The sequence below is a fragment of the Anneissia japonica genome, unplaced genomic scaffold, assembly GCF_011630105.1.
Source record: "Anneissia japonica isolate Jap-2015-1 unplaced genomic scaffold, ASM1163010v1 scaffold284912_len25108_cov105, whole genome shotgun sequence".
Taxonomy (NCBI): Eukaryota; Metazoa; Echinodermata; class Crinoidea; order Comatulida; family Comatulidae; genus Anneissia; species Anneissia japonica.
Window position 1 is genome coordinate 14404 of NW_022687773.1, and position 10705 is coordinate 25108.

General features: G+C 36.9%; 1 protein-coding gene across 1 annotated transcript; it reads left to right on the top strand.

Moving 5' to 3' along the window:
- Positions 1–5216: 5216 nt before the first annotated feature.
- On the top strand, positions 5217–9852 carry LOC117120945 (tripartite motif-containing protein 45-like). Its single transcript, XM_033266045.1, has 2 exons — positions 5217–5918; positions 9799–9852. The coding sequence occupies exons 1-2, from the start codon at positions 5217–5219 to the stop codon at positions 9850–9852; spliced, it is 756 nt and encodes a 251-aa protein (XP_033121936.1).
- Positions 9853–10705: the final 853 nt, after the last annotated feature.

Consider the following 10705-nt stretch of genomic DNA (forward strand, 5'->3'; position numbering starts at 1 on the left):
CCCTAAGGGTCCCTTCGTGTCTGTGCTACCCGGTAACCCGGTACCAGCAACTCTCGTCGTCCACCACCACAGGGGCTGTCTGTTCCAGTACACCGGGGTAACCCCCTACTCGTCTCGAAGGATGTACTAGGTTCTTTATAGTGCACACGAGCCATTGTATGCACTAAACTGTTGACAAGTCAGATGAAGATGTTCTTTAAGCTGCCGAAGAGGAATCACAATAACAACCTCCACATGCTTGTCCACTAAACAGTTGAACTTTAACATCCAATTGTATATGGCACAATTAACTTTTCATGGTGAATTCAACAATTAAATTGAGTCTTCCTAAGTTGAAAATCATAACTCGTCGTTGAAAGCGAATTTATCATGGATTGCTTTTATCAGAGTGGTGTTTGAATTTGTTTGGTTTTCAGAAAGTTAAATTAAGTTGTTTGATTTACATGCAATGCAGTATAATATTGAGTTTAACATACTTGATGTAAACCTGGCAACACATGTTGTTATAATAGTCATGTATATAGTAATATTATAATTACATGAATTATATTTTATATTATAGCGTTTTCCGTATACAGTAAAAAATGTGTAGGCCTATTTACAATACTTTTGAATGAAAAAATGCTGCTTTTTCTGGCAACAATAACGCATATTGATAAACCTTATAACACATTACTTAGCATGTTGTTAAACTAGTAAGGTAACTATATTTGTTTTGGTTAATGAATTATATTATATTTTATAGCGTTATTCTTCAGTAAAAAGATGTATATTTAGGCCTACCTTAATTTTCAATAAAAACAATGCTGTTTTCTGGCAATACAGTACAAAATTAAGTTTTAACTAACTTGAAATGAGCCTGCAACACGTTTCTTAACATGTTGTTAGACTATTTATGTAACTATAGTAACATCATTTTGAAATAAATTTACGTTGATTTCTAGTAAAAAATGATATATTTTTTATTCAAAAAATGCCGTTTTTTCTGGCAATACCGCATCCACGTGTGTAAATTACCCACAACTTTTTTTGATTATTGTTTGGACAACTATTGACTATTAATATGGAAGATGGTGGATATGTATGCACCACCTTGGAAGTTACAGATAGGTTTCTGAGGCATATTTTAAAAAAAAAATATTTTGAGAAAAACCCCCTTTTGTAAATAATGGTATCTTCCAACCATAATTTTTTACACAATTTTTTTGGTGATAAATGGACGGTAATACCTGGTAATTTACATGGATGATCACAAAAATATATATAGTGCATGTTCTTTTTTTTTAATAAGGTCTGAAAGTCGGTGTTTTTTCACTTCTAAAAATGTCCAAAATTGACAAAAACTGTAAAATTTAGATAAAATGGGTCGTTGACACAGGAGTGGCGCCAGGACCTGCCCGACGGAGGGGCTAGAGGCCCCGACGGGGGAACTAGTGGAGCGAATCGAGTCTCATTTGGCTGGGGCCAGGAGGGCCGCCTAGGGCCCCCGGTGGGGCCCTAGGCGGATATTTGATGAATTGTGGCGAATTTTTATTACTTATTTGATAGACATCGAGTTACTATAGTATGACTTCATGTAGGCTATGCTTTCTAATGTTGATCTAATCAGCTTACAAAACCAAAACATTTTGAATAAAGCAAGAAACAAAGAATATGCAATGTAGCCATCTAATTTATTTTTAAATCCTCATTCTTGAAAGTGAAATTCTATATTTTGGAAAATTTTGCATGAAATCTGTCAACCACGTTGTCATGGTCAAGGTTGCTTCACCTATCACAATGTATTCCAACCATCATGAGGCTTTCTAAATGAGCATTTGTCATAACAGAACGCAAATTATTTTTAATTAGTCTCATTGAATTATTATTATTATTATTATTATTATTATTATTATTATTATTATTATTATTATTATTATTGTAGTTGTTGTTGTGATGAAAAGTTAACACAAACGATATGGTGGCTAAACGAATATTACATGTAAATAATTGTTTTTATTTGTTTGTTCCCCGACAAAATTTATCGTCTTCCCCGACAGGGGGGGGGCTATGCTTCCCCGACGGGGGCTATAGCCCCCCAACCCCCTCTGGCGCCACCCCTACGTTGCCATGACAACGAAGGCTAAAAAATTAAACAAATATCATAGATATGCTTTTCACCCAAGTATCTATTCATGGTAAAAATTTGAGAGAAATCCATTTTTTGACGTCTGCCACCAAATCTTTGATTTTTATAGACAACCATTCTTAAATACTAAAGGTAATTTAACTTACCTAATATTTACATTAAAAAAAATAAATAGCTCTTTATTTAAAGATCAAATTTTATCATTAATTTTCCGTGGGTATAATGTAAAGAAGAGTTTTGATGCTTCCTCATAGTTTACGTCTATATTTTCTGTGTATGTTTATTATCGCCATACTGGACCTTAACCATGTTCTCAATCTTCTCATTGCTGAAAAACTACGCTCACACTCTGCTGATGTTATAGGCAATGTACAACCAATCACGCAGCTACAGATAACAATAATGGCAGAGTGCAATGATGCGTAACCAATACACCACATAACACAACTCTACTGGCGCGCGGGCTTCGAGAAATCAAGTTGATTAAAAATGTATACAGTAACTTTATATGGATTGTTTAAAAAAAAGACAAAAAATCTAAATATTAAAAGGAAGGGCCACCAAACATTTTTTAGGCGAAGGATAATTTATTTTGATATTAACTACCTTCTTGTTAGGCGCAGTTTAATTATGCTAGATTAAAAAAAAAATCACATTTAAAGGGCACTTTCTTTAAAAAAAAAAAAAGGGGGGGGGGTCGACCGCACCCATCGACCCCCCACGGTACGCCCTTGAGGCATTGAAAATATTCGAAGCCAAAAAATCACGCTCAACTAGTTAAAAATGAGGGTTGCCAAAGTGCGAGCCAGCGAGTCAACGAGTCATCCAGCGAGACATGCAATTCATGAGAGCCATGAATGTAACTCTTGCGGGACGTGTACCAACAGTGCGAGTCATGCGAGGCACACACAATTCTACGCTAATAAACACTTGTGAAATTTATAAAACAATTACAATAATGATAATAACTACTTTTAACATAATTTTTTTTACTATGACTATGTAATTGGCTTTGTAATATTCATTTCACTCACACTGCCCATTCGCCCCATGCATGGAGGGGGGGACCTTATTTATTTTTCACAAAATAAACATAACTAGCAAAGACAATTAAAAAACATGAAACCAAACACAATTAAAAGATTAAACGTCCTAATCTGAAATGCATAAAAGACTAATAATAATTAATTTATGGGCTAACATCCTGTCTGTGATCCATCATGTTTTAAATAACAATTAATAATTTCAAGTATTTCTTCAAATAAATGCCCTGCTTTGAACAAACGCCCCTCGAATAAACGCCCCCTCCAAAAATAAAGGCCATTAGGAATGAACGCTTACGACGTTTAATTTTTCCTTCGAATTGTCTCTAGTTACTATGGACGGATGAAATGAAAGCAACATCATTTTCAACATTGAATTAATTATCAATGTTTTACCCTAGTGGAATTAAATTAACTGCTAAAGGGATTTATAAGCCATACAAAAACACTTTTTAACATCTATGTGAACTATATTTACCAGTAAACACTGGCTCCTCAAAAACCACCTGAACAATAATGCCCCTGTGTGCTGGGTATTATAATTATTGTATTATTATTATATAAATTTTTCTTAATTATCTGACTGTAAATGCCAAATAATATAAAAACAAAGGTATGATTAGCAATCAAATTATACAATCAATGCATTCAGGGTGTGGTGAAATGATGGGAGACGATGATTGAGCTATGTGTGGCAAATTTTAAAGGAGTCTGTACAGTAGTTCAGTGGTCAGGACCGCCAAGAGAGGAAACTGTAACAGGGGCAAATGTGGGTGTGGGCCCCCAGTTACGAGCGCGACGCGTGAGAAAGATTGCAACATTTTTTTTTTAGGGGCTCTGTCAACCTTGAGGGGCCCATTATTAGGGACACATGCCATTATTGACGGCCCATGATAGTAATTAATATTTTTGAAAAAAATATGGGGAAAAAATGCTACCTGCAATTTCTATAGGCCCCTAGTAAGCTTCACCCCGGGGATCTCCCCCCTGCCCACCCTCTCGGTGGCCGGTTGTGGTTATGGTAATCCTCAAAAGTATAGAATAAACCCATTTAGTATTCTATTCATTTATTTTTTCATTTATTTTTAAGTCTAAGAACAATATTAACATCAATCGAACGTGATTTAACATGCAGGTGGGTACGATTCGTCTTTCAGAATTCAACCCCCCACCCCCTGTTCGTCGGTCGCCCTCTCCTATTCCTGTTGGTTTCGAGGTTGGCAAGGCCTCGTTGCGACTCCTAATATTAGACTCAGCTAGGGTTACTCACTGCGTGCGGCGGCGACGCGACGGCAATGAGACGAAGAACGCACGCGAAGACGCGGACCCAACGGATCGTCTTTTTAATGAGGATCCGTTCAGATTGCCACTGACAATCAGCAGACGGCGTTGCGTCGTTTATCGCTCGCCGGAAGCAAATGTGGATTCGTCGTGCTACGACGCAGTGAGTGTCCGGCTTTAGTCACTTTTTGATTGAAGGAAATGGTTTGATTTTATTATTAGGCTACTCGATGAGAAGGTCATATGAACATTATATTTTATATTAAAATATTGTCGTTATCAAACTTACGGATCTAAAAGACATGCGAAGCGCTTTTGTGCCGCATCCATATTTTGTTTATATTATTATTAATGTAATGTATTATATATTAATGTACTTCACCAGCGAAGGCAAAACGTCGTCCTCCTCCTTCTGCAACCTGTCACAATGCTTCAATTATACCATTACTACCGCGGTGGAATAGTCCCCTAGAAATTTACGAATGTAATTAACTGTTTATGTAATGATAAATAAATACAATAGTACGTGTTAATAAAAAAAAATTACAGAGATACAAAAAAATATTAAAAATGTATGGCTCGCATGGCTCGCATGACTCGCATGACTCGCTGGCTCGCACTTTGTCACGACCCCAATGAAGTCTTCTGGTAGGGAACTGCAATCTACATAAAGCCAGGCACTCACTGCGATCGACGGTAGTCGGCCCACGTGGTTCTATAGAGAACGCAACGCCACGACGCGCGCGCGCAACGAATGGTTTTTAATGAAGTACCACAAGAAGTTCGAGAAGCTAACTCGTGGTCATACGGTGGTGCCGTACAAAGAGCTAATTTGCACTGATGGAATCCTTAATCGTTCAAAAGCATCCTGCAAAGAACATACCAGCAAAATGCTGGAATTATTTTGCTTCACCTGTCACGAATTTATTTGTTTGGAGTGTCTAAATTCTCACCAAATAAATAGTGAAGACAAGTGTTACATCAACCCACTTCCGATTCCTAGGGAAACTCTAATGGAAACCTGGAATGATCAAGTTCATTGCCTTGAAGAGATCATACAAGTGTATGAAAAAGAGGTAGGTGATTCTATCCGTGTGCAACAAAATCTCCACGAAAGTAAAGAGAAGGTTCAGGAAGAGATCCAAGCCGAATCAGATCGAGTCATTTCTGTCGTAAAAGAAAACACGAAAATACTATTAGAGCGCCTTGACGAAGAATTTAAAGCGGATGAAAAGGTGGCAACCTTGCATCGTGATAAAGCAGAAAGTATCATCGAATCGTGTAAACACTTGTTAAAGATTCGAGAAAATATTATGAAGAATGCAAAAGACATAGAGCTAATCCCTGCTATGGCCACACTAGAGGAACGTGTAAAATACTTTAAGGAGCCAGTTAACTACCTTAGTATTGAAGGAATGTTTCAATTCGTCTCCGCCAACAGTGCAGAGGTTGGAACACTACAAAAGGTAAACTTCAGCTTGATTCACATCAGCATGCTTCCGCAAACTTAAAGACCCCTGTCTGCAAATTTCAAAATCAGTTAATTTTCTTATGATACCCTTGTTGGCCCCTTGCTTTACCACAAAACATTACTTGCTGTCGCGATTAATGGTGGCAGCATATTCGCCTATAAACAGGTAAAAAGATATAGGTAGGATAATAAGTCGATTTCAACGGGCCGCTAGAAATCCCATCATGAATCACTCGTGTGTGTGTTGATTTTTGTTATGCACCTAGTAGTAGTTTGTAGAGTAATTGCGGATAGGCCTGTGTGGATGTGAGGAAATCCCATGCTTCGACGTCGTAAGCCTACATACACACAAAGGGATATTAAATGAAATGCATTCTCACTTGTAATTACAGTAGAACCCCGCCTCTGGGACACCCCAATTCAGGGGATACGCCTATTAATGGGACACTTTTCCGTGAAACGAGGGAAAATATTTTAACACTACATCCAACCCTATTAAAGAGACACCCCTATTTCTGGGACGGGGACACTTTCTGTCTGTGCAATATGGTCAAATACAATTTATCAAATACAATATTAAGGTGACACTATATATTTTGACACCTTTTGAGCAATAAACTTAACATTCATTAATAGTATTCTATCTTTGTGCATCTAATAGAAAGTTAAGTAGTTAATAAAGAATATTTGGTCTTTAACATTGCCCTCGAATTAAAAAAAAAACAATATCGGAAACATAGTAGTTTTAATTTACATAATGATAATTTCATATCTTAAATGAATTATTCTTTGCATTAAAAATTATTGTTATAAATTAGTTATAATTCAACTGTAACATTTCGTGAGACTACACCTACCTCAGCCCCACCATGGTTGAGTCTGAGGTGCGGAAATTTGAGGAAATAGTACCACAGATGACTGGAAATGACACATTTATATGTTTGGTTAGTGTCCCGTGAATAGGGGTACCCCTATTCAGGTGACAGCCTTAAATAAGGGGACACTTTTTGGTTCCCGAATGTGTCCTTAATAGGGGTATCTGGCCTAGACAGTAGTCGCTAAAACTAGGCCCTACCTTGAGCCTTTATTGTCACACACACTGTTGGAACTTGTACTGTAGTTTGCTATCACAAAACGGAAGGTAATTGTTAATTATTAGTACTATAACCACAGCACAGGCGCAGATCTGTTTTGAAAGGTGAGTGGGGTTGGGGAGGGGACATTTCGTGAGACCACACCTACCTCAGCCCCACCATGGTTGAGTCTGAGGTGAGAAAATTTGAACAAATAGTACCACAGATGACCGAAAATGACACATTTATATAGTAAAATTCTGACATCACCGTTATTTCTCATGATTATCAGCGATTTTCGGCAATCAAAGCGATCTAATTAATAATGTGTGATGTACTGTACCGTAAAAAATAAAACCTTAAAAACATTGTCTTTGATGTAAATACTTTACTCTGTCTACTTCAAAGCCGTGAGCCCACGCCCACCATGATTGGGGCTGAGGTGCGAAAATTTGAGGGAATACCTCTATGGCCGGAAATGACACTCTTATATAGTGAAATTCGTCATCATCACATCACCATTGTAGCCTAAATGAAGCACCAACAAATTTATCATGATCTTTTATCAAGATCTAAATAGAATGTGTGGTGTACTTTAGTTGGGGCGGTACAGGATTTGGCGGTAGGGGGTACGTGAGATTTCACCATCACCTTAGCCCCACCGTGGTTGGATCTGAGGTGGAAAATTTTGAGAATATGGACTTCTAGATGCCTGGAAATACTTTAAAAATCCTACTGTGCTATGTTCATAATGATAAAAATACCATACAACAATACAATACAACAGTTATTTTTCTTAATACAATTTAGGGGGTGCAATTGCACCGTATGCACCCCCTAAATCTGTCTCTTATACACATCTAGATGTGTATAAGAGACAGCCTCTGTAATATTTAATTTCAGGGTAGATGGATCTACAACAATAATTCAATTTTAATTTTAAATACAATGATAGGTACGATTAATTGACAAAGAGTGAGGCCTGCACAGTGTGTGCCGACCCAGCTGAGACTCAGGAGTCGGAAAAAAAGTATGTGATCTTATATCAATAGGCCCTATATAGGAATAGGCCTATTATTATATTTTTTTACCTAAAAACACCAATTAAATTTTATAGCTAATACAATAAACCAAATTTATTTGCAAATAGTGTAAAATAATTGTTGATATTTTAAAAAGTATAATAATGACTGATAATTGATTTATTTGAAAGCATTCAGAACTGGATCCGGTGGCTTATACGAGTTCACTCGCATGCCCTTTGGGTTATGCAACGCGCCTGCAACCTTCATGCGGCTAATGGATTTAGTGTTCGGTGACCAAAATTTTCAGACCGTTCTTATCTACCTCGACGATATTCTAGTATTCGGATCGAGCTAGGAGGAAACTTTAGGGCGACTTGATATGGTGTTGCAGCGCCACGTATTCAGGAAGGCTATCGGTCATGATTTCGCAGTTGAATTTTATGCTGCCGCACCTGTAGGATCGATGGTGTTGAGGCTGTCTCTTATACACATCTAGATGTGTATAAGAGACAGGTGTGTGTGTGTGTGTGTGTGTGTGTGTGTGTGTGTGTTACGTCATATAAATACTGTCCGAAACGTTTTTCTGTGCGTGGGTGGGGGATGAACTCTCTAGGAGTTGGAAGGTTATAGTTAATACGCATTTATTATGTGAAATAAAACAAAAATAAAGCGATATGTATCAAACCAAATCATATTTTATTGCAACTTTCTGGAATTGGATTTACATTTTTTTCAAATACATAAAATACATATACAGTAGCAATTTACACACTACTCAATAATCAATCGCAAAATAAACCGTAAAGAAAAAGTTACATGAATAAAAAAGACAATTATTTTATTTAATTAGGTTAATTATTTAATTTATTGCAAAACATCAATCAGTTCACCAATACATGATTAACATTATTTGCTTTAAGCTAATTATTATATTAAGCAATAGTACAACACTATAGGAAAATTATTATACGAAGGGTAGATTTAATGCCTGAAAAAATGTCCTGTCTAAATTTGTTCCTTGAGTCTTTAAAATAGGTCTAGAATATTCCTATTAAACGTTCAGTTTGTTGTGTTTCTGAGAATCCATTGATTCAATAAATTGTTCATACTTAATATTGAATTTGAAGTAAATTTCTTCGGGTTCTAATTAAGCTTGTTTTACGAAAGTAATTTTCAATTACAATTCGTTGTGTAACGTCTCTGAAGTTAGACTTTTTTTGGATTTCTTTGAATGCTTTCTTTTGTAGCGTGTCCCACATCTACTGATTGTTCTTGACTAGCAAATCCCTTGTCGGCTTTGTTGTCTCCGCTAGGTTTGGCAAAAATCGGGTTAACTCACAAGCTGATCTAGGTAAATTTTCGGGGCGGGGTATAAGGGGGTGTCTGGCGTTGGCCATTCCTGACACCTGGAACTACGCCGAACATTTTCAGTAGGTTTGGTCGGGTTAACTCAGAACCTGAACTAGCTTAATTTTGGGGTACCAGTTTTTTGCGTCTGGCAGCCACCCCCACCATTGGAAATGTCTGGAATTGACCATTCCTGATATCTCTATGCCGAATATATTCTGATCGGTTTCATTGGGTTAATTCACAAGGTGATCTAGCTCAATTTTTGGTACCCTTTTATATACCCCTCCTGACCACACCCACCACAATGGGACCGGCAGATGTCCATTTTCTCATATAGACAGGTACACAGACCATTACTACACACACACAAATTGGTTAACTTTCCAGCTATGCTGACACCCCTAGGCTTCTTCTCCATTCGTTTTAGCTTTTAAACATATCTGATCTAGAACCGTTCATGTCGTTGAATAGGGAAGTGTAGCCGAGAGTCATGCTTCAGGAAGGCTTCAGGTACTATACATTTTTTGTTTATTTTCATTAATCGTAATATGCGTATTTTCTATAAAAAAAAAAAAACCACATACAATTTTGGGGAAATTTGCAGACAGTGGGTCTTTAAGGTATTAGACTTGCGTAACCACAAACCGCTGCTGTTCCACTATACAAAAAATGTTAAGTTGTGAAAGACTATGACGTCACTTGTCTAGTGCTGAAGGTAGGATGTTGCAAATTTTCTTGATTAATCCCTGAGTTTTTATTTACGAATACGATAAAATTTGATCGAAGTTTAAGATATATATATATATATATTCATAATAAAGTACAGTATAGAAGCAATATTTTTAAGAATTGTAAAGTGAATTGATATAAACAAACAAATGAACAATCTGATTACTAATCCTTTGGACTGCGTTGTTTGTGGTTTGTGTGTGTGTGTGTGTGTGTGTGTATGTCTATGCGAGACACACTGTTGGGATTGAAAAAAGATGTAATTGTTTAATATATACTTATAACCGTGTAAAAATGTATTTATTCACCTTAGTATAATTATATTTTTGGTTGGTTGTAGAATTCTTAATTGAAAACCAAGTAAAAAATATATACGTATACTGATATACGTATACTACGTTTCGTTCCACTATTATTACTATTGATTTTCGTCAGGCAATGAAACTGGTAGTTAGATGTTGTTGGCGCTATTCAGGCTGCAATAGCGCCCTCTGACAGCTGTCCTGTCAGGAGGTGCGGGTGGGGGTGGATTTTCAGGAGCTAGGATTGGGACATACATGTGATAATGTGTAGCAGTGGCCGATCAAGGATTTAGCAATGGGGGT

Coding starts and splice junctions, on each gene's coding strand:
- LOC117120945 (XM_033266045.1), top strand. CDS start 5,217: ATGAAGTACCACAAGAAGTTCGAGAAGCTAACTCGTGGTCATACGGTG. Junction 5,919..9,798: donor AGGTTGGAACACTACAAAAG/GTAAACTTCAGC, acceptor CATTCGTTTTAG/CTTTTAAACATATCTGATCT.